The 24,331-nt window shown below is 42.8% G+C and overlaps 1 protein-coding gene across 1 annotated transcript in view; it reads left to right on the top strand.

Annotated features, from left to right (window-relative positions):
- Positions 1 to 21,680, top strand: part of FOXR1 (forkhead box R1) — an 89,978-nt gene extending 68,298 nt beyond the window's left edge. The window contains exons 6-7 of the mRNA XM_069224808.1: positions 20,504 to 20,538; positions 21,437 to 21,680. Coding sequence (XP_069080909.1) covers positions 20,504 to 20,538; positions 21,437 to 21,625 — 224 coding nt within the window. The 3' untranslated portion in view covers positions 21,626 to 21,680. The remainder of the gene's footprint in view (positions 1 to 20,503; positions 20,539 to 21,436) is intronic.
- The last annotated feature ends 2,651 nt before the right edge of the window (positions 21,681 to 24,331 follow it).

Raw genomic sequence — 24,331 nt, 5'->3', positions numbered from 1 at the left:
CTAGTATTTCACAGTTCACATGTCTGATTGGTCTGCTTTACGATGTTCTCATCGTCCGGCCCGTCGGGTATCAGTTTTGTTGCATCTTTGTCTCCAGGCAGTGTCTTCATTGTTCGCGTTCTGGGAGAGTGCATCTCATGCACATTACACATGATTAGATACATCACTAGAGTCTTCATGTCCTGTCCGTTGGTTCCCATAGAAAGTTTCTGCTAAGTATTTTATTAAAACAATGAGCATTTCACAGTTAGTTCAATCTGTCAGCATTTTGTATTAAACACTAAGAAATACAGCATCTATATGAGGTGTGGCAAAACTAGGCCAAGACACTCGCTAAGTTAAGGCCTGCAATTAATAAGCAAGAAAATAATTCATAACCCTTAATATGACATATTACTACATTCATCGTAATACATTTTCAATAATTCATATGGATTAATAATTATTTAGTACATTTCGTAAACACTGATGGCCATTTTTCGAGGTCACAATTTCAAACGTGCACATTATTTTTCTACATGTCATTATTCAAAATACATAACCATTCATCAATAATTTCTAATTAAGACATCTGCTTCAGCAACTACCAGACTACACACTGTTTCCACCCAGCAAAATGCTTTTTTTTAAACCATTTGTTTTTTTTTGTTTTTTTTTTATTATAACAGTACATCCAGTGATGATTTGGGTGCATGATTGTACACTATGCAATTCAGAAATCAGCAAGTAGCCATACCCTATTCTTATTCCCCAATTCAATGTTGCTGTTACAGGACCAGTTTTTCTAATATGGCTACAATTGTGTATCATTCAACATTTATGGTGTGAAGTTGTGGCCTAGTAGTTTGATGCCTGTTGAGTGGTTTGGATTATCGATAACCTAATGATTTGTATGGTCCATAGTATTGTACCAGAATGGCATGACTGTAAGAAGGTCCATTTCTGACCTCCATGCTATTACATATTCATCCACACTAACAGAACTAATAACAGCTAGGTTAAGTCATAGTTTATCCATATGCCTATTTAGTGTGGTCTGAGGTATTAGTCCCATCCTTTATTTGTGAGCCACCAAGTTGCTGTGAGGTGGGAGCAGAGCAGGGGTACCCAGAGGTTCCCAAGTTTTGAGAAGCTTGCTCTATACGTGTGCTTACCGAATTGAGTTGTGCGTAAATATTGACTTAAGCCCAAAGGGGTTACTTATTGCTACTTAAGGGTGGAAAAATAGTGTGTTCTGTTAAGGAATAAAAGCCATGGACTATAAGACGCTGCTTGACATAAATGAGATACCATAACTGCTTAGCTTGCGGATATCTTTTTTCATACTTTTTTGTATAGCCATTTCTTGCTTCTCAAACACATTGTTTTGCATTTGGGCCGTTTCTCGCATACTTATCCTGCATGCCTTAAAGGTATTTTCACACTGCTGAAGAATGATATACCCTCAGTAAGGGGATGGCCTGATGGATGATTGCTCTCTAGCCTAGCAAAGCACTCACCACACGTTTCTATATCCTGCAATTTTGAACTCAATAGTAAGTCACATACGGCAATAATTGTTGAAAGAACATATTGCAGCACAAAGCGCTCCTTGAGACCGAATAATACAAACAAAAGTTTATTATATGCTTTCTTGGACCACTCCTTGTCTGTTTGGACTGGTCGTTTTAATTAAATTCAGTTAGGTGGTTGTGGGTTAAATGCAAAACCTTGAACTGTTCCAGCCTAAGTATGCAGATGCAAAATGGACCTCCGAAGCAAAGAATAGGTCCCACTTCTAACTTTGGGACCTTATCTGGTGAATTATCACTCTTTTGGGTTAGGTCTGAATGTTTTGGCTGACAGTTGCTCTCAGGGAAGGTCCAGGAGGCCTGGGGTCATGCTCAATATTCAGGATAACTACCAGCAGATAAAAGCATTGCATCAGGATTCATTCAGTATAGGTGGATCTTATGTGGCTATCCTGAACGTCTGGCATTGAGCAAGACCTGTGTAGAACATTTGTAGTTCACACCTACCTTGAAATTCAAACAAAGGTTGATTCTGCTTGCTCACTGGGTAACCGCCACAAGTAAGAGGGTAAGTACCTCGTGAGTAAGCTGTCACTTCATAGAACCTAATTTTGAAACTGGTGCTATGGTGCTGATTCGCAAAAATTTAAGCCCGCACGATACAGGAGTCTGACTCTGTCTATTACTGCTCTGATACCTGATATTGCTAGTGTTTTGTAAGCAGAAATGCCTCAACCTCTGAAAAGGGAATCATCAAGGGAATTCAGCTCCCGGGTTATTGAAGAGGTGGCGGTCATAGTGTTACTATAAGCTTTATTAAATCAGCTGCAGCCTTCGAAAGAAGTACCACAAAGGTTTTCAACCTATAAAGAAGAAAACAAGAACAGCTGAAGGAAACAATAAATGGGACAGACTCTCAATCTTCGTGAGACCACAACCGAAGGCAGTTTCATGGTTTTTGCAGGGGAGAAAATGCTCCAAGCCAAACACGGCTTTTGAGTTTTTCTACACTCGCAAATACGGTCATGTTCCACAAAAAAGCTTGTAATGCATTAAAGCGTTTAAGCAGTTCTTGGTGATTATTTTTCACAGCCGTGTTTAGTGAATCCAGTTATTTTCAAAACAGTTGTAGGGACCGCCCCATAACTAGCGCAGTTCATAAATCTTTCCAGCACAGGACAACTTTACTACAAATGAATCTACTGTTCAGTAAGCTCGGGGCCTTTCAACTTGGAGGTACAAGGTTTCCCAGCAGTCTATAGTTAAACAAACCTCTTTAATCCATAGGAGTCTGAAAACAAGTATTTGCAAAGCCAATAGGTTTCACCTACACAAGAGCTATTGGCTTTGGCAATGTTTTTTTTGCCATGTTGCACATCAGTGTGGCTGCTGTTCATCATGGCTAAAAGGTAGTGGCGTGGAATGTCAGAGAGGTGGAGGAGAGTGTTGTAGAGTTAAGTAGGGGAGTAGAGTGTCTTAGAGGGGAGTAGATTTCACTGGCAGAGTGTCAGAGTGGGGTGGAGTGGGTTGGATTGGAGTAAAGAGGGTTGGATTGGATTGGGGTTGGTAGTTTAGATTGGAGTGATAGGGCCGAGGTGGATTAGATTGAACTCAAGGGGGGTGGATTGGATTCAATGTATTGGAGTGAGGTGGATTGGATTGCAGTTGGGGTGGACTGGAGTCTGGTGGCTTGGGGTGGGCTGGGCTGGACTGGATTGGAATGGGGTGGACAGAACTGGGGATGGGATGAGGTAGATTGGATTGGGCTCGGAGTGTGGTTGATTGGAGGGAGTGTGGTGGATTTGATTGCGGTGCAGTTGGCTGCAGTGAGATGAATTGGGGTGGATTTCATTAAGGTGGGGTGGATGGATTGGAGTGGGGTGGACTGAACTGGGATGGGTGGATTGAATTGAGGTGGAGTGAGGTAGATTGAGGTTGATTTGAGTGGGGTAGGCTGGATGGATTGAATTGGAGTGTGGTGGATTGAACTTGGATACAGTGGATTGGATTGGGGTGGAGTGGAGTGGATTGGGTCGGATTGGAGTGGGGTGCTTTGTATTGAGATGAGGTGGATTGGATTGCTATGGGGTGAATTGTACTGGAGTGGGGTGCATTAGGTTAGGGTGGATTGGATTGAGTCGGTGGATTAGTGTGGGGTGGTTTGGATAGAGCGTGGTGGTTTGGATAGGGATGGGGTGGACTGGGGTGAAGTGTCGTGGATTTGAATGTTGGGTGGATTCTATTTGATTGGGACAGGGTGGAATGGATTGATGTGAGGTGGATTGAATTGAGTGAGGTGGATTGGGGTGAGATTGATTAAGGTGTGGTAGGTGGATTGGATTGAGTGGTGGCTAGGGTAGATGGCGTTGAGTAGATTGGAGTGAAGTGGATTGGGTAGCAGTGGACTGGAGTGGGGTGGATTGAACTGGAGTGGGGTGGAGTAGACAGGGGTGAATTGGATTAGATTGGGTGGGGTGGATTGGGGTGAGGTGTATTGGAGTGGGTTGGATTGGTGTGAAGTGAGGGTGGACTGGATTGGAGTGGGGTGAATTGGAGTGGAGCGAATGTTGAATCATAGTGGGTTGTTTGGTATTGGAGTGGGGCAGATTGTTTTGAATTAAAGTGGGGCAGATTAGAATGGATTGGAGTGGGGCAAATTGTTTTGGATTGAAGTGGGGCAGATTGGAGTGGGGCAGACCGTTTTATATTGGGGCATAATAGAGTGGGGTACATTGTTTTGGACTGGAGTGGGGCAGATTAGATTGGGGTGGGTTGAAGTGAATTGGATTCAGGTGAGTGGTTTGGGTTGGAGTGGAGTGGATGGGTGTGAGGTGGGATGGGTTGGGGTAGATTGTAGGGGGGCGTATTGGAGTGGGGTGTACTGCACGATATGTGTTAAAGCACCATTTCAGAAAATACACATAATAAAGAAACCATGTTGCTTTGCAATATTTAGAACAAGATAGTTGTCATCTTTTGAGAACAGTGCCCATGAATGAAAAGTGTACCCACTCACCACAGCACAGTGTATTTACTCTGGGAGAGAAGTGCTGTCACAGAGGAAGCGCCTCCAAGTACTTGGTCCAAGTCTCCCAGACCCAAACAAACAAAATATGACTTGGGCACACCTATGTACAGACAGAGTTCTTTCATACACCTTCTTCAAAGTTGCAGCAAGAAATGTGGGCATTAGATAGCGGCAAAGTAACAACAGTGGTTGTGAAATAAGACAGTTGGTAAAACGTTAGTGTTTCTTTAGATCCCATCTGCACTACCAAGCCCCCGACGGCTCCAAAGGAGGTAAAGCCTCATCAGCACTTAGTATGCTCGGGCAACAATAACTGTGCAGATACAGAACAAAACAAAGATTGCTTAACAGTGAGCCTGTCCTGAAAACAACTTGGGAGTCTGAAGAACTCCTAGGTTTCTAGATTAAAGCTTCCCTTATCAATGTTAGTTGATGGAGACTTGATTGTGTGAGGACACATGCAACCGGGGAGCTAACAGGTCCAGCCTGGGTGTTCACCTCTGTTGTTATTTCGTATAGTTGCTCGCTGGCACATGCTCCAATTGCATCTACTATTAATTTTCAAGCACATAGAAGTTGTCTACGCTTGAATGATATACATGGCCAGAGTCCCCCACCAATGAAATAGTAACTTAATAAGGATAATGGTTATGTCCAATTTCGTCATATATTAAGAAATGTTGACACTTTTAGACAGTTTCCATTGCCTATTCAAAATATTAACAGGAGAAAGTTTCAACATATGGGAGAGAAAAGTCTCATTGGCTGGATCTAAAGAAGCCAGAGTACTCACACAATCTTCAAATGCACTTCTGCATGAAGTTTAGCAGTGGCAAACACTCGTCGTGTTGGATATTCTTACGGATTCCTCTCCTTTAGAATATTCCCAGGTGTGTTCGTGGATCTGGAAATCTTTTTCCGCAATGCTTCCTGCACTGCAGTAGCGGGTGGAATATGACTCCAGATTGACAACCTACTACCCCCAGAAGTGATGGAATAGAACCTCAGACAAATGCCATCCCTGTGTACTGATTTCAATTTCTTAACCCTTCCCATTCTGCACCGTCAGACGCTGAGCACTTAAAACAAATTGTATATGACAGTGTGCCAAAAATCTAACATCTGATCTTATTAAAATGTTCAAGAGTCTACTTCACAGAATGGACAGATTGGAAGGCAATTAGAAATCTGCAGTCAAAGGATCCAGCAGAAAGAGCATTACTGAAGGCATGTAACTTGTTCTGATGGATACTTCTAACTGCTGATTTCTCACCTTTAGAATAGACACCGTAGCAGTAAGCCCCCTCAAACATAGAGGGTCTGAGGAATGGACTCAGATTAGGAAATCTTGATGAGAGAGTGGGCAGACTGTCCCCTCTTATCATACCTGTCAGGTAGTATTTTGTGAATGTGTGCATCAATGCCAGCGTTGTAACCTGTCTGATGTCCAGAATCGGCATCCCTCTTGTCAGTGCCATTCTAGTGGCCCTGGCCCTGGTGGAATGAGTGACAATGCTTTTGTGAGTTCCTTCCTACACGCATGCTACAGATTTTAATGTAGAGGACTATTCACCTCCACAGGCGTACTGCCCTTCCTTTCTTGGTCTTAGTGAACACTACAAAGAGATCATCCACACAATACTCTTTTGTATGGTGAGTGTAAAAGCTCCAAGCACTTATAGATTCAGGTCTATGGATCTCCTCCTCCTTTATGGCGAGTGTAGGAGAGTGATCAGCATCAGCACTTAATTGACTGACATGGTAGCATAATACCATCTTTGGAAAGAAGGCAGTCTGAGTTCTCAGTACCAACTTGGTTGGGAAGAAAGCTGTGTAGGCAGCATTCACAAAAGTGATTGTCATTATGGCTTTCTTGATTGTCAGAATCCATAGAGAGCTACTGCACATAAGCTCAAATTGCGTGCACATAAGAAACGTCATGACTAGATTTAAATCCCACTGAGGGATGACAAATTGTTTTGGAGGGAGAGGTTTGGTCAGGCCAACACAAAAAGAGGTTGAAAGGCTGACAAGTAACCCTTAACCATGGCCATTTCTGGGTCATTCTGTCCCAACAATAAAACAAACAATACACCAGAGTTTGGACAGCCATAGGTCTAGATGTTCTTCACACCAGGCCACAAACTTTTCCCAGTGCCTGGCATAGAATGTCACCCATCACCCAGACACTTCAGATTGCAAGTTAAAAGAATCGAATTGATGCTGCTCAAATGCCACACATAGAGGTATAGTTTGCAGAGATTCAGGTGCCTGACCAACTGTAGATATAAATCTTTTGAGTGCATGCACCACTGAATTAAGATGCTCTGTGCCACCACTGAATGTACTCCCTATTCATGGTCCGCCACCCAATGCCTACTCCGCTTGTCTGCCCTGGCGTTCAGGGACTGCAACAGGTGTTTGGCTCCAAAAAAGATCTTCTCCTGGTCCAGCCATGTCACGATATTTTTTCACTCCTAAAACAGGATCGAGGACTCCACCCCACCCTACTTAATGCAGAACCACTTGACAATTGTGTTGTTCATTAGGACCTGTACCATTCTTCACTTGATGATTGGTAGGATTTGCTTTCAAGGCTGGGACGCTCAGCAGGACTTAGGCTAGATGTCCGTGAGTGTTCGTAACAGTCCACTAAAAGGCAGCATTGGCTCAAATGAAGTTGGGCATGGTTGAATAATTTAATTCAATAAATTGGCTTTGGTTTCTAGAGTCTGCACTTGCAAGTCTAGCACTTCTGCTGCTTTTCGATCCACTATAATAAAAGGGCACTTTCTTGTAGACAAGGAGGTGAGCTAAGCTCTTTCTCTGGTGAAGTCTCTAGCACACCAATACATTGCATGTCTAAGTATTGCCCTTCGTCAGGGTACATGGGGTGGAGCAGATTGTCCACCTACTTCTCCCTTTCTGTTTCAAGAGGGACATTAGGTATGTATTCAACCTCATCTGAGTTGAAGATGGTCTTTATCCTTTGATAGCGCTGATGTCGAGGGAGAAGCCGAAGGTATTGTGATACATCACATGTAGATATATATGGTTTATCCAGGAGCAAACTAAGATACTTACTTTTGGTGAGATGCACTTTGGGTTCCGGAAAAAAGGTTTTCTGAGAACCATGATAGTAAAAGTTTACAATGTCTTGTTAAATGGACTTTCTTTATCCTACATGTACCAGGCCACCTAACCCCCGAATTGTGCAAGTCAGTGGATAGTAAGATTTATCTCACTTTTTTCACTTACACTTTCTAATACATTTCAGGAAAATGTGCAGCATGGCCTCCTTAAAGGGCACTATCTGCTTCAGAATCATCTATGGGCTGGGAAATTTGGGGCATGCCAGGATCAAATGTGAACCTGGTTTGTTTTTCCGAAGATGCTGGATCCTGCAAGTGAAGGCCTTGTGACTTCTTGACAGACTTCTAGTAGCAGAAGAGGACATGTCCAGCTTAGCTTTCTTGCACTTATGGTGTGGTGTTACCTTGCTGGAATATTTCAAGTGGGAACCTGAATTTGAGCAGGATCAACCTTAAGAATGCAACAAAGAAAAGTCCTGTGACTTAGAATGGGATCTCTGTTTCAAATAATATTGTGTGTTCAAATGTGACTTCTTATGCTTGGCACCGTAAAGCTTTGCTACCTGATTATTTATTTTTTTAATCTGTTTATTGTTACAAACATAATTACACATCAGTACTACACACCAGTCCATTCCCCATTCCAGCCACCTCTTCCTCTGTAACAAAAGATACAGCTAAACCAATCCTGCAATCCGTATTGCACCTGTCACGGGCGTGAGGTGTCCTTCACCTTCTTAACGGGCATATGTCTCTGTGTGACCCTGTATCTAAGAGAGTTCTGCCTACTCTCACAATCGCCTGCATTGGAGTGTCCTGCTCCCCTGTGTCCTACTAGTCTATGCTTGCTCTCCGAGCTGCAGCTATCCCAGATTTTCTCGAACTTTTGCTGACAGCCTCTCCTTTTATAGACCTCTGTTTCCACCAGTTTTGCAGTGCTTCATACTGGTCTCCCAGACCTGAAACAGGGTGGGTGGGGAGCATTGCCCTCACTTCCAGGCAACCATGCATCCCATGTTCACCAGGATTTTCTGATATCGAAACAGGACCGAATGACCCACAAGTCTGGGTTGCATTTCCAATTGTACCCCCATGGTTTGTTCCTCTGATTTGATAACCGCCCCCCAAAAGAAACACAATCTGGGGAAGCTCCACAGTGTATGCAGCAGTGTACCTTCCATCCCACAGCCTCGCAGTCATAGCGTGTGCTCTGCCCTCCCAATTTTGTGAAAGAACTGTGCTCGTATAATCTGTCCTGTGGATATTTTTTTGTTACACCAGATGATAACCTGCCTTTAGTGCAATGTCTGTGGTAAACCAAGCACAATTTACCAGTCTTCCTTGAGCAACTCTCCCATGTCTTGTTCCCACCTACCCTGCAGTTTTGTGAGGGCGCCATCTGTATTGCTCATTAGTTAGTGGTAGGTCAACAAGATGTTTTCTACTAACTTGACCGGTCAGCAATCGCCTCTCAAAGGAGGAGTCCTCCTGAGCTTCTTTATCCTGGGATATATACCCCAGGAGCACCTCTCAGTTGGCCATAGCGTAGCCAGTGTGTCTTAGGCATCAGATATTCCTTCGTCAGGAAGGCAAACAGGACCATGCCATTAGCATCCCAGACGTCTGCCAGCATGGCAAGGCCAATGTTATCCCGGCCACTAAAGCCCCATAGTGCCGCCACCTATTGCAGACTGGTCCCTTCCCATAAAGGCATTTTGGGAGTCAGCCTTCTATCCCACTGCATTTCTCTATGCATTCTGGTCCAGATGTCTGTTACTGTCCTTGGTGGTGGTCCTGCTGGATGCCCACCTTCCCCCTATAAAACATTTGGAGGTAGCTCTGTGCACCCATTCCCATCCTATGAAGGCGAAGCCCCTGATCTTCCCACTCTGCCTAGACCCAGTCATTGACCACACTGACCTGTGCTGCCTCGTAGTATCATTTTGTATGTTCGGTCCTGATATGCCCCCATCCTGTTTAGATTGTTGTCATCCCGTCCACAGAAGCATTTTCACTAGTTTACACTGTCTATCTTGGCATAAAAGGCAGCAGGGACCCTTAACGGAATAACCTGCCAGGAAAATAAGCACATATCTCAAATCCAGCTGGAGTAGCACTCTTTTAACCAGCATAAAAGCCCATTTTTGTCTTTGGACCAGATTGGTGATATCCAGGTATAAACTGACCTCATGTCTGTCCATTTCCCAAGGGCAATGTTTCTGCAACACCTGCAATTCTATGTCCCAGTTCCTAAAGTTCATCAAACGGGCTATGATTGGCCATGGGCCTGCTCCGGACTCCGGAAGCACTGCCGGTATTCTGTGGGCTCTCTCGACAGAGAAGAACCATGATGAGCATCCCTGCAGGGCAGTCTCTGTCAATCACTCCTCTACGACCAGATCTGTATTGGGTCCCTTTGCTACTTCCTGGACCCCCACCAGTCTCACATTGTGACAGTGGGACCAACCCTCTGCGTCTTCTAGGCGACCAGCCTGTGATTTCTCTCCCTTTCCATGGTTGAGCCTGAGTTCCTTAACATTTGGCTGGTTATTGCCCTACTGCGTTTCAGTCTCCTTCGTACGTTCTACCAGCTTTTTACGATCCTCATGCAGTAGACCCACCTCATTGACTGCTGCAGCTATCTGGGCTCCCAGAGTCTCCTTGGTACTCCTGATGGCCTCCAGGATTGTTGCCATGTGCATAGCCAGGAAGGCACCCACCTCCTTGGTCGCTGTCAATGTTTCCTCACCTGCTATCGCACCTTGGGGCTTGCCCTTTGCAGCGCGGATCTTCCCCATCATTCTTGGGTTATATCCCCTGTTGCCGCTAGCAGGGTGTTGGGGGAAGGGGAGTGGGGTGTTTGGAGGGCCCCTCCCTGACTTGTTGCAAGGTCTGACCATGTCCCCTTTGATGGCCAACTCAGAGTTAACTGTGGCAAGCCCCCTGATCATTTCTTTCTGCACAGAACTGTGACAATGGGCCCTGCCGCTCACGGTCGTAGTTCCAAAGTGCCACCTGATTATTTCAGTCTCTCCACACCAGCATCTTTCCTTGGTTCCTCTATCAGGCTAAATCTGTCCCTGCTGACTCTTTAGGTTCCCTTTGTCGCAGGGTGGAAGCCTCTTTGTTGCGTGCCATCATTAGCTGGTGCCTTTTGCCTCCAAAGGTGCCTTGGGTAGAGGAGGCCCTGCCTCTTTTCAAAAGTACCAAACAAATACAAGAGCCACCCAGAATGTCCACGTGAATCTGGGTATAATTATCACAAAACACATATCCACGTGACACTCATTTTCAATCAGTTTAAATATTATAGCAGAAAAATCTTGCTACTGGTTAACTCATACAAAACATTCTTAAACGAAGATGAAAATCATCTGTCTAAAATCTTTCAAAAAAGCTGAATCCAGTACCAACCCATATGTGAAAAACTTGTTTTTATCGTTTTTGTTTTGGAAGCTGACTCACATTGATGTAAGAGCTGGGTAGACGGGCAGCATCTTCCCACAGTGGGGGAACACTGTATTTTCTTAATTCTAAAGTCTGGATACAAGGGCCTTTAAGGTGACAAAAGCACCATTCTGGGTCTGACAGTGATACCAATATTCAACATCCAGCTAAGCCTTTTAATAATTCCAATCTTTCACCATTCCCCAGGTAATTTTTTGTCCTTATGAGACCCTACTATCCAGCATGAGGGTTGACACACCGTCGACATGTTAATCAGACAAGACCTCTTTGATTATGTTTTGAATTATCAATCAATGTATTGACAAGCATACTTTATAACTTAATAAGAGACTGATACACCAAAGATCAACGATTTCTTTATTGCTTTATGGTGTGGTGTTTCTTTTCTCACTTGGGGATCACTTTTTTCAACTATCACTTTTTGTTTAGTTTTCTAAAGTATGATTATAAAAAGGATTCACCATTATTTGCTGATGCAGCTTCCAAAACTTTAAAAACAACGTTTTTCACTTATGTGTTGGTACTGGATTCAGTAGATCTTCTTTTGAAAGATTTTAGACAGATGATTTTTGTCTTCATTTAAGAATGTTTTGTATGAGTTAACCAGTAGCAAGATTTTTCTTTTCAATAGGGGTTCTGATCTCTGCACTCAGCAGCTGACTCTACTTTGTACGCCTGAAGGGGTCTAGCTCCAGCAATCGCCTCTCCTCCGCCACTACTCAATCTGCCCCGGGGACCAGCCTCTCCCTGCTCCCCTTGCGTGTCACCTGTTTGGCCCGGATCTCGCTCTTGGATGGCAGGACTCGTGCTTTCTGGGTCACGCAGCAGGCTGTCCGACTCCTGGGCCGGAGATTTCCAGCACCATTGGTCCGCCCAGGCAGGACCCTGGACCTCTGTCTGGCCCAAACTGCCCTGCCCCAGCTGCTGACGCTGCCTCAATTCCTGCAGGCTGCCACCTTGGCTGCTCACCTGAGCCTTCTCTCAGTCCAGGAATCGCACTTGGGAGGACTGGTCCGGGCCGTCTTAAGCCGCTATCACCCCATCTCAGTGCCCCAGGGCTGTGTCCGTCATTGCTTGGGTTCTAGGCATGAGTACGTTGCAGGGTATTTGGTTCTGGGGCCCCAGTCTACAGTGGGAGCTCAATGAAGTGCATCTCATGCCATGGCTGGTCAGGCCACACCCCGCCCTACCCGATTGTCAGGTGCACAAGTGTGCTCTTATGGCTCCACTGAGTCATGACCGAGGCCAAGAACCATAGACATGTGTTGCATGGGACCATGACAGACATCTGTACCCTGCAGTCATGTGAAACAGCATGAATCCAGTTGTATTAGAGGGAGACATTCTTCCTGGCACACAGCCTGTGATGATATTGAACTCGTCATAAAGACAGTAAACTTAAGAAAAAGAGCTCTGATCCACTCCAAAGGCAGTCTAAAGAAAGGAATTGAAGTCAGTGTGCAGTGGTGGAGAACTCGGAGATGTGGCGGTCCAGTGAACAAGTAGACCAATCTACCCTTGTGGCTTATGTCTGCTGTGCACGTCCTGTTCCCCATCGCCTCCACAAACTGAAGAGCAGTGGTTTTCAAACTTCTTAATGCTGCCCCTCACCTCCCATGGGGAAAAAAAAAGAAAATCCTCGCCCCCCTCAGAATTTTTCACAATTACTTTTTTAAGTTGGCAATGTTTAAACATGTCTAGACTTATGTAAACATTGCAGTTAAGTTCTATTAACTTATTTAAAATGCAAAAAACTGTTTTCTGCTTGAAACAAAGCACTGTTAGCTAAATAATTATTATTTTGGCCAGAGCCTGGCACCTCCTCCACCCCCCCCCCCACCGGAATCACTTGAGGCCCCCTCTAGGGGGGAGGCCCCACCCCCCCAGTTTGAAGACCACCTGCTGTAGATGGACAGTGGCAGCCATTACGGGGTGCTGAGTGCATAGCAGAGCTTTAGTAGCATGAGGTAAGTGGTGAAGGGGAGGATATTTGGTTACACTGTTGCTTCAAGGATTTAGAGGTATATTTATAAGCCCCTAGAGCCACCTTAGCGTCATTTTTGTTTTATGCTAATGTGACCCAACGAGGCCAAAATCCTTGCGCCATATTTACAAAGTGGTGCAATGCATGCATTTCCTTGCATCATTTGTTTTACTGCACTTTTAATACCTGCTCAGAGCAGGCGTTAAAAGGGGGCTTCCATTATTTATAATGGGCCCCTATGTACTCTGCAGGAGTAGCGCCAATATTTTGGCACTACTCCTGCATAGAACATCAATACTGTCAATAAAAATTATGCTATTCCCCCCCTATCGTGCGACATGGTGGCGGTAGGGGGGGGACACTAAGGGGCACAAGGAAAGTGGCGCTACACTAGGTGAAGCGCCACTTTACTTACATATGCCCCCTTAATATTTGGTGCTTCAACCCCAGCTGCAGTAGGAACTTTTTCCTTCGGGGTTTAATTTTGGAATCGTCCCCATTTTAAGACTTGCAGCTTTTAAAAACTCCAGTCAAACTGTGAATTCCACTTCATTGCTCTTAAGGAGTACGGAGGGAGATAATGGAGCTCCTTTTAAGTATTGTATCTGCCAAGCGATATATTGTTGCCCAGAGGATACAAGAGATAAATAGGTAAATTCTTGATTGTGCAATTATTTAAAATCATTACAATAAAACACACCTTCACAAATGCCTTTCTTATTTTGAGGATACAAGGGGGTTTGGAAGGGTACAAGCTATACAAGTCTTTGCTTGGTGAATGTGTGGTGTAGGCTTCTCTGTAAGCACTACTCCCATTCAGATGAAGCTCTACAGGTTAAGGAACTCCCCGCAGAAGGACAAGCCCGCTTCCGATTTTCTAAACCTCAAACACACTTATGCAACATCAGGTTAAACCCAATCGATTTCATCCATCTCATCTAAATCTACTATTATTAAAGAGTTATAAAAAGATCCCCAGTGGCGAGGCGCAGAAATGATTTACCCTGGTCATCCATCAAGTAAGGTAACTAAGTATACGCCAGCATGTTATTCCTCTGACTCGTCATATGTCTCAGAGTATTGCAAATAAGGATTGTCAACACCCTATTTTCACTTAACCGAAGCATGTGGAGCAACTGGTTAACACTGTTAATACTTTTAGCACTGCTGTGGAATTCTCACAGCCTGCCCCCGCTGTTGTTTCAAGTTTGGATTCAACAATGTCTCAAGACCGCTTGATCATGATGGCCGATAATTCAGCCATTGTCTTGCATGACCAGGGCAGGGCCAGGCTCCTATGGCAGGTTTGGATGACCATCTATCTACATCATCGCCAGCTGCAGTGGCAGTCCATTCTTCCGATCCTTCACTCTGTTCATTATTTGGAACTATTATGTCAGAAGTCAGGAATATTATAACCTCTCAAGGGCAGGCCTTGGTACATCTCAGGAGAAAACTAAGTGGTATTGATCAGAAACTGTCCAGTATTACTGACAATCTCAAAGAACTGGAACAAGAGGTTGGAGGGGCGAAACGGTACTTTCAGGAACACTTGAGTGACTTAGGTAAAGAATTAAGGCCACTAAAAGGTAAGCAAGACGAGTTAAAGATCACTATCAGCATCCAAACCTTAGGTTTGTAGGTACTTTGGAGGAATTTGAAAATGATTGTGGTGTAATTCCTTGTACGGAATGCCTTATAGAAAAGTACATCTTGTCCAATCATACTGCAAATTTCATCATCATGAGGGTTCGAAATCCTACTGCTAAGTATACACAGAGTTAGTTAACCTTTCATACTTTAATATAAGGGAACAAATCCTAGCCAAAGCAATCCAGCATTAATCATTTGGTTCCGACAATTCATTTTCATTTATGGTCTTTTCAGACATGCCTATTAAAGCTGCTAGAAGAAGAAACGATTTTCAGAGCATGTTTGATGCCTTTAAAGCAGTTGGGGGCATGTCCACCTTGAATCAGCAGTCTAAGCCGAGAGTGCTTCATAAGGGTGGGGGGTTCCCTTATCTTTTGTTCTGGGCTGTGATGTTGGTCATGAATATTGTTAACGGACTGAATTTGTTGTTTTGTTCTTCCTATCTTTCATCATCCTATTTTATTTCTCATTTATTTATCCGTTCTCATCTGTCTGCGCATCTTAGTTGGTTGCATCCGGCAAGGGTTTGTTGTCGTTTGATATTTCGCCATTTCCTGTCTCCCTCGTTTTGGGATGAATGGGTGGATGCAATTCCTTGGCACCTTTATTTGTAGGGTAGACCTCCTACGTTCCTGGGGTGAGGGCAGACACTGCTATGGGAGACACTTTTTGTGGCAGGGGTGGATGTTTTGTGCAGGAAGAGGGGATGTCCATGGTGGGAGGTTGAGTGTTGGTAGCACATGGATGGTTTAAATGAGAAAATTGTAGTATTTTGTAGGTTTTATCTAATGTTTAATTGGAACAGTGACACCATTTAAGGCGGAAAGGCGTAGCATGGTGGTAATTAGGGGTGTGTCCTGTAACATTAATGGGCAAAAAACAAGGGTAAATGTTATGCCACAATAAACTGGTTAGTCACCTTTTTCCCAGATGTCGTAGACTCGTTTTCAGTCTGTTTGCTTCTGCATATGTCCCTTGCAGGGGATAGGTAGCTATCTTTTTTAGTTGTTTATTTAAGGTGGAGATTACCAAATTGGTTAAGGACCCTTTAAGAAGATGGCTTTGGGTCCAGGCCCTTGTGAGGACTGGCGTTGTGAAACACTATGCCCCTGTCTCACCCCAGACCAGATCGAAGCCCTGCAACATCTGTGTTACTTTGCAGTTCAATTCAAAAGCCCTATTATTTTGGGTGGGGGTTTTAGTTATTTCAGGTTCCAAAAAGTATACTCTAATGAAGAATACAAGCAATCCAAGCGCTAAACAGCAGTTTTATTGCCACTTTCAAGATTGATTTTGGTTGTGTAGATTTGTGGTGATTCCAGTGTCTGCTACTTAGACAATTTACTTGTTACAAGGCTAGACCTAGCGCAACAACTAGAATAGATTTTCTTTTTTTTGGGTCTCCTAGTTTTTGGGAGGATTGAATTCTGAAATCACCACAAATACTTTCCTGACTACACAGCGATCTCTCGATTTTCAGTGGGAACTGTGTACTCCCCTCAAAAAAGATGAAGTTTTTATAGTGTTTTTGTCGGAGCTTGATTGAGTGACAACAATAGGAGGTTTTTGGCCAGTTATTCAATTAAATTCAGACTCTGCCCCACTTCATATTGTTTGGGATACTTTTAAGGTGATTCTGAGAGAGGCCAGGAGATTGTATCTTTGGCTATATTGGTTAAAAACATACATTGCTTGGTCTCCATACTTCAAGAGAATGTTGAACGCTGTACTTCTGCTCTAACCTCAGCAAGGAACTTAGGGCCAGATGTAGCAAGCAGTTTTGCCCATTATGTGTCTATGGGAAAATGTGTTCGTACATATGGCCCTTAGATCTCAGAGCCCATCTCCACTAGTTGGATTTGGCAAACCAAAAACTTAAGGACTTTTAAATGGCAGAAAAATTGCTGCGGCAACAGAGTATAAACCAGAAATTCTATGAGGAGAGTGAACATGGTGGCAGATTGCTAGAGTTCCGTTGAAGCTAAAACTAATACTAACTTTGTGAAAATGATTGTGGATGCATTAACTAAACAGCTTGTACCTGAGCCTCATCTTATACAGAGGTTTTTTAAATTTTAGAATATCATACAGTACTTTATAACCTAGATGACACTAGGGATCCTAAAAGGATTTTGTGTTTTTTTTTTAACACAAAATATCACAATCCCTAAGATGTCTTCTTCTCAAAGCTCAAATCTCCTGGCTCTGCAGTCATACTTAGAGAGTTGTGAGAATGGGAAAGCAGTAGGTAGCGATGGACTTCCACTAGAGGATTATAAGATTTATTTTCTTGAGCTACAGAGCAGTTGATTTCACTTCTTAAAATAAATCTTAGAAAGGGTGGGGTATGGGGGTCCTGTGCCCTTATCCTTTTCAGAGGTGATTAGCATTAGTATCTTGAAAAAAAGACAAATCAGCATTCTACTCTGACCCATGCCGTCCAATTCGTCTTTTAAATTCAGATTACAAGCTTTTTATAGCAGTTAGGACTTTACCTGTAGCTGCATCTTTGATCCACTAAGATCAAAATGGGTTTCTGGTGAATAGGCCAATCTCAGTTCAAACTCATTAGCTCATGAAAGCTATTGACTTTTTTGCTCAGAGTAAACTGCATGCTGTTATTGTGATGTTCGTCTGAGAAAAAAAGCCTATGATTTAGGTAGTTTGGAGGCTCTTTTTAGGTCTAAGCCTACCAGATAGCACAGCTGTCTGGTTTGCTAAAGACATCTTGGGGGCATTCATAAAGCTGACCTAGGAATGAATTCTACCTGTGCTTGCCATTGGCTTTGTGGTTTGTACTCACATTGTTTTGCTTGCTGGCTTTATTTGTTTTAGGCTGCCCAGCTAGAGTTCGTACCTTCCCTTGCCCAAACCTTATTTACAGTATCCTTCCCAGTACTCCCTTTCTGTAAACAGGCCATAAAATATTGTTTTGATCTTTTCACATTTGCTGTGCATTCAAAGACCAAGGTCAAATGTCAGGCGCTGTCTTCCAAGGGTGCTTGTTTACTTTTCTTCCCGACTTCAAAGTGAGGAGAGTTAAGTGACAATCTTGCTGGATACTGGGGGTAGGAAAGAGTTTTTTCTAGCATGTGAAAACATTTAAATGAACAGTATAAGTATTTCAAAATATATCAGAATTAGGAATACAAATGAACCACATGTTTTGTTATTTCTGAAGTGTGTTGCAAATAAATACTTTAATATGATCAAAATAAATCATTTCACTAAGTGATGCAATTTCCACACATTTTTGTCTGTGCACTGTATGGGTTTATTAGCAACACTGTATGCCTGTGCAAATGGGTCATTTCAAATGTGTTGTCTGTAATGGCAGTGTGCTAACAAACCATGACTACTCCGCTCTACGCCACTCCACTTTACACCTCTCCATGCCACTGCACTGTGCATGACTCCACTCTATGGCACTGCACTCTACACAACTTCACTCTATAGCACTTCATGCTGCGCCTCTACTCTACCCTGTACCACTCTTCTCTATGCCAAGGCACTCTTCACCACTATACTCTACACCACTCCAGTCTAAGCTACAACAATTTACTCTGCACAACTCCACTCTACGCCACTTTGCAACACTGCACTCTACACAAATTCCATTTTCTCTCGAACGCTCAGCTCTATGCCCCTGCACTCTACACTGCTTTGTCATTACTCTGTGCCTCTGTACGCAACTGCACTCTACCTTGCACCACTCCACTCTGCCACTTCCTTTTACTCTAAAACAATCTACTCTACGTCACCCAACTGAACTCTACTCTTAACCACTGCACTCTGCATCACTGTACTTTATGCCACTAATCTCCAGGCCACTCTACACCACTGCACTCTGACACTCTACTCTGCAACATTACACTCTCCATCACTGAATTCTGCACCACTCTACTCTGCACTCTACAACACTCTATGCTACTCTCCCCCATCAGACTGTCACTCACCTCTACCCCACTGCTGTCACTCGACTCCATTCTGTACCTCTGCATCACTCAACTCTACAGTATTCCACTCTGCACCACTCTAATCTATGCCACCACATCCTACAATGCTGAATTCAATGCCACTACACTCTACGCCACTATACTCTGCAACACTATGCCAATGCACTCTACACCAGTTCACTCTACTCTATGCCATTCCAGTGTATGCCACTCTAAGCAACTCCACTCTATACCACTCCAATACACAACACTCATCCACTCCACTTTTTGCCTTTCTACTCTACGGCACACTCCTCTATGCCTCTAACCTTTAGCTGTGCTGAATGGCAGCCTCGCTAGTGTACAATATGGCCAAAACACATTGCAAAGCCAAAAGCTCTTGCCGAGGTGAGACCTATTGGCTTTGACAATGCTTGTTTGCATTTGAAATCTTTATCATTCCACCTCAATTCTTGACAATGCTGAAGGATCTCTATGCGACAGCTTCAGCATGGATGATGAATTTGACAGAGGTGGGCAAAAATTGAGATCACTAGGGGATCCAGGCAGGGTTGTCCACAGTCCCTAATTGTGTTTGCTCTCTTAATTGAACCACTTACTATAACCATTTGTGGAGATGACAGCATCTCACCTCTTCTCCCCAGTATATCTAAATTTAAATTGTATACAGATGACTTGGTGGTTTATTGGAAAGCGGAGTGTGCCTCAGTTGTGGGTACAAAATAAGTCAATGAAATACAGAAAATATTTTATTCAATTCCTCCTCTGTAGATAACCCACTGGAACTAGGCTATAAGTATAACCCATCCACCCAGTTAGATATTTGGGTGTTAACACTAATCAAAGTGTGCAACTTTCTCCTCAAATGATCTCAATTATTGGTAGAGTGGCCTTAATTAAAATGACAATTTTGCCTCTTTGTTTGTCTAATTTCAAATGTACCGATCAAAATTTCTAAAAGTTTTTTTTTTTCCACTGAGGTTGATTTGCTACTTTGCATGTTGATCTGGGAAAATCACCAGCCCAAGCTGAGCTTTAGGGCGGTTGCTAATTTTAAGTACAGCAATTCATGCAAGTCTTGGGACCAGCTAAACAGTGCAAATTATATTTCAGGAAAGAAGTTACGGTTTCGTTTTTTGGAAATCAAAAATATGTTAGAGCTATATTCGGCATCCCTTTCAGAGCAAGCCTTTTCTATTTAAAAAAAAAAAAAAAAATGTTATTCAAACATAAAAATGAAAGATGTTGTCAGCTGGTACAGACAGATTCTAGATGGCTGTCATGTTGATCTGCTTTCCAAACATCCAGAAAATTGAAACATAAACTGAGTTCAGATTGACATCTAAGGAGTGGGATGAACTGAGTTAATTAAGTTATAAATAACTCTGAGCTGCTAATTTTTGGTGCTTGGAGTTTTTCCTCTTGCAGGCTTTTATATTATACATATGAACAACTTCTTTCTCTCGCTTCAATATCGTTGTTTTAGAAGCCATCTGGAGGGAGGAGAAGACTGTCTCCATTTCAATGTATTGTGCCCTTCTTCACATGAATTCTGGAATCTGTTGGCGCCCTATGTGAGCTCATTACTAAATAAGCCCTTTTGGTTGGATCCCTTCACTATAGTGTCTGGGTTTATCAATAATGACAGTCCTAGGCTTGATTCTGGGTTGCATTATTTTTTTATTATGTCAGTCAGGGGTGGAACTAGACCTTATTTTTTTTGGGGGGTGGAGGGGAGGGGGGTCAATTTTGGGAAATTGGCAATTCCTTCAGAGTGGGATAACATGCAAATTATGTATTTATTATTGCAGGGCTAGAAAGGTGCTCCTGCTCATTTTGGACAAAGGTATGTTTACAGTCTGTTCATCTGGGTACAACACATGCTTGTTAGAAGTTGCACTCATGCACATGTCTCACAAAAAGTGAGCTTAGTGGGTTAACACACCTGGTTTGGGTATATGACTGGCAAGTGACAGTTTTGATTCCTGATTCACCGTTCATTCCTACTAAAATAGACTAAATACCACTCAATTGGCCATATTATTACATGTTATTTGCCCTGTCATGATTCTGCACTATCTTAAACATAACATAGTTGTTGTTAGCACCCACATTGAGCAAGCTGGTGCTTTGTACTGTGTCTGTCACTCTGAAAAAAACCCAGAAATAGTATCTCATAATGACATGCATTTAAACAACCAGCTTTCAATTCTCCTCTGAGACCCACAGCACATACAGTATCAAAACCACTAAAATATAGTAGTGGTAAATCTTGAATAGGTAATGTGCCTGATAGAATGCCTTCTGGGGGGATTACTACAGTGTGTGTGAAGGTGGTGCTTAAATGTCTTTTAGTAATTACAGGAAAAAGTGTGTTGTACACATTGAAACATTGGAATGTGGTGCGCAAAAAGAAGTGTGTTTTCCTTGTGTAATGCTTTTGTATTGGTATCCTACTATGCTCAAAGTTATGCCGCATTTGACAGCATATGGTTTAGTTTGACAGAGTTAGGGTTTGCAAGTATTTTGCTTCCAAACTACACTAGGTAGAAAGCCATGAACCAGTAATGCAATACCTACACAAGGGATGTGCTGCTGTTACACTGTAATGTCTCTACTTAGACACCCTTCCAGATATTACTACATCTGTTTGCAAAATGAGAAACGGATTGTAGTGGTTCTTGCTTTGGGCGCAGAGGTGTGCATCAGGTCACACACACTTTTTTTTGTTTTTTTTTTTACAGCATTCACGCAGCCAAGCTGTCTCTCAGTATACCGAGAGTTCCTGCTCCAAACAACTGGGCTATCCCTCACACGAGAATGCGTCTTCACCAAAAGACAAGAGCCACAAAACACTATTACTGCTTGATTTACTGCAAAGTTTCCACCAGCCCTGTGGTAAGCACCTGCAGTCAACCACTGAACCCAATTAAATCTATGCATGCCTCATAGCCCCACAAAGGACCGCAGCACAGAAAGAGAGCTCATCACTGCACATACAATGTATGTATGATCCCGAACAGAGAACATGTTGGTCCTCATCTTCCTGGACCTATCTGCAGCATTTTACGCAGTATCCCACCCCATCCTTATCTGATGCCTGCAGGACACTGGCATCCAAGGACCTGCTTTCCAATAAATCTGCTCCTTCCTGACAGGCAGAATATAAGCCATCAGACTGGCCCCCATACTTAAAAATTCACAAACTTGTATGTGGAGTGCTTGATCCCGCTAGCCAAGGTCCTCGACATGCACAACATCAACATCGTCTCATATGCCAATGACAAGCAACTCAAAATCTCCCACTTACACAAGACCCACAATGCAAGGAAAAAGATCACACCCTACATGACCGAAGTCGCCAACTGTCTCAAGCCAAACACTGACAGGACAAAAGTAGTGATTTTTGACAAGAACACCTCACCAAGGGAATCCATCTCAGGGCTGGCCAACCTTAGACCCAGGATCATCATGGACATCAAACTGGACAAGGACTGTGCAAGTTACACTATCAGTGAATCCTGCTTCCATGCAATCAACATACAGAGGTAAATCTTGAAATGGCTCCCAAGCAACACCTGAAAGACCATCACACATGCAATAGTCCCCATCAAACTGGACAGCAAGAACACCCTCTATCCACATGTACTGCATACTTTGAGTGCTGATCGGCACCATAAAACCAGTGAAGATCAATAAATGCCAATTATTGCCACAATTAGGAGTAAGAAAATAAACCGCCTCCACTGACCTGTTCTCTTGTGATACACCTAGAACCTGCCACCTTTTGCTAAGTCAACATTTCATAGAGTTTGAATCTGACAATTACATCAACTGATGCGCTAAATTCCCCCAACCTCACTTTTTGTGAAGTAATATGTTTGCACAAAGCTGTAATGCAGACTATCTAATAGAGGTCTAGATTAACGTCCTTATCTCTGTTTTCACCAGCCTACATGCACAATCACTGTATGGTCCATTTATATCACACATGAAGTAACAGTCTATTCCTCTCCAACACACAATGTTCAGTGCAGGAGTAGCCCATGTCCTTTCTTCAAACAAATAAACGCAGTGCTCTGTGACCGTAGGCATAATGCCCAAATGCTCCATTCTAGACAGGTATTCAACTAATGGATTCCAAATCTTTAAAAATTACCTATTTATCTATGCCAAAGTGTGTGTAATTTTTTCTAGGATAAGGTTCTCTAAAAGTTTCTGAAACGAGTGCACAATGTTCACATATTTATGCATGTTTAAAAAAAATTAAAAAAAAAAGGATGCAAGGGGCTAAATTTGTGCTGTAATGTAAAATCACAGTGAAGATGATGCTTGGCCATAAGAAAGTTGTTTCCAAGGGTAAGGCATTTGTAATATAAAGAAAAAAGCTATTCCAGTTCTTGCAAGTTTTTGATTTAAAAAAAGAAAAACCGCTATCCATTGGGGTTTGGCATGGCACGTTTCGTGCTGGTCCATCAAGTGAGGACAAAACAAATGGAGAGGGGACCAAAAAAGTAAAAATAGTGATGTTTTTCATTTTAATTTTTACAGTAAACTGTTCAGAGATGAAAAACAGCAGAACAGAATTACACCACACATGGCATGAAAGTAGAACTTTACTCAAGGAAGTACATTTGCTTAGTTTGGTGTAAATCTGCTTAGTCGTTTTTTGAGACGTTATCATTAGACAAGTGGTTTTGTAGACCTCAAATTGGGACAGCATGTCAATCAAGCTTGGAAGGATAGAATTATCTGGCCTATTGGTTCATGGATGGTCTATGAACTTGAGTTTGCAAAATATCTGCAAGATACATATTAAAAAAATAATAATAATCAAATCCTATTGGATAAGCAGCTTTTTCTCCCATTGACCATTTGGGTCTGCATTCCGTAAACTAGGTTGGTCTACTCAATGCTCTCTCAATTACTAGCTGGAACTTTATCAAAAATATTCCAGCTGTCATCACAGAACATGGGGACTCAGTCCAGGAATCCTGAAAAAGTGAAGGAGATTAAGGTGCATTAACAGCATCCTTTAACTCGATGGCTCAGGTGGAAGGTACCAAAGTGAACCTCCATGTTATTTTATTATAATTTTTCAGCAAAGTTTGCACACAACCCGCGTGGTCAACGAACCCTCAGCAGGAGCTCATGAATGCTTGTTGGACATCGGATATATATAAATATATATTTATATACCTTAAGAATATCACCATAATACAAACAAAGACAGAGTTAGAGATATAATCTCTAATTCGGAGTTGTGCAGAATATGGGTGACAATTACAGCACCCAGTAATTACTGCTACCCTAGTGTGGCTTATTTACTGGGTGATGTTACTACCTTCTTTTCTGAGTTTCCCCACTTCATAATGAGACCTAACGTGGAATTAGCATTTACTGAACAAAGTATTGTAAGTTTAGCATTTATTTATGAGCATTGTCTCCTGATACATTTCACCTAGTTTTTAGTGGTACAATCTGGCAAGTGAAAATTGTGCAATGTAGCTGTAGATGCACAATCCAGAATCTGATTGGTGCGCTCTGATGGAAATTAGAGACATAACTTGTAAACATGGCCTGAGTAAAGTCTGTAAAGTTATAGAAGGTATGGACAGGTTGTTTTAACAGAGAAACGT

This window comes from Pleurodeles waltl, chromosome 3_1, assembly GCF_031143425.1.
Source record: "Pleurodeles waltl isolate 20211129_DDA chromosome 3_1, aPleWal1.hap1.20221129, whole genome shotgun sequence".
NCBI classification, from domain to species: domain Eukaryota; kingdom Metazoa; phylum Chordata; class Amphibia; order Caudata; family Salamandridae; genus Pleurodeles; species Pleurodeles waltl.
Note: the sequence above shows the minus strand (reverse complement) of the source record. Positions and strands in the feature narration are given on the sequence as shown.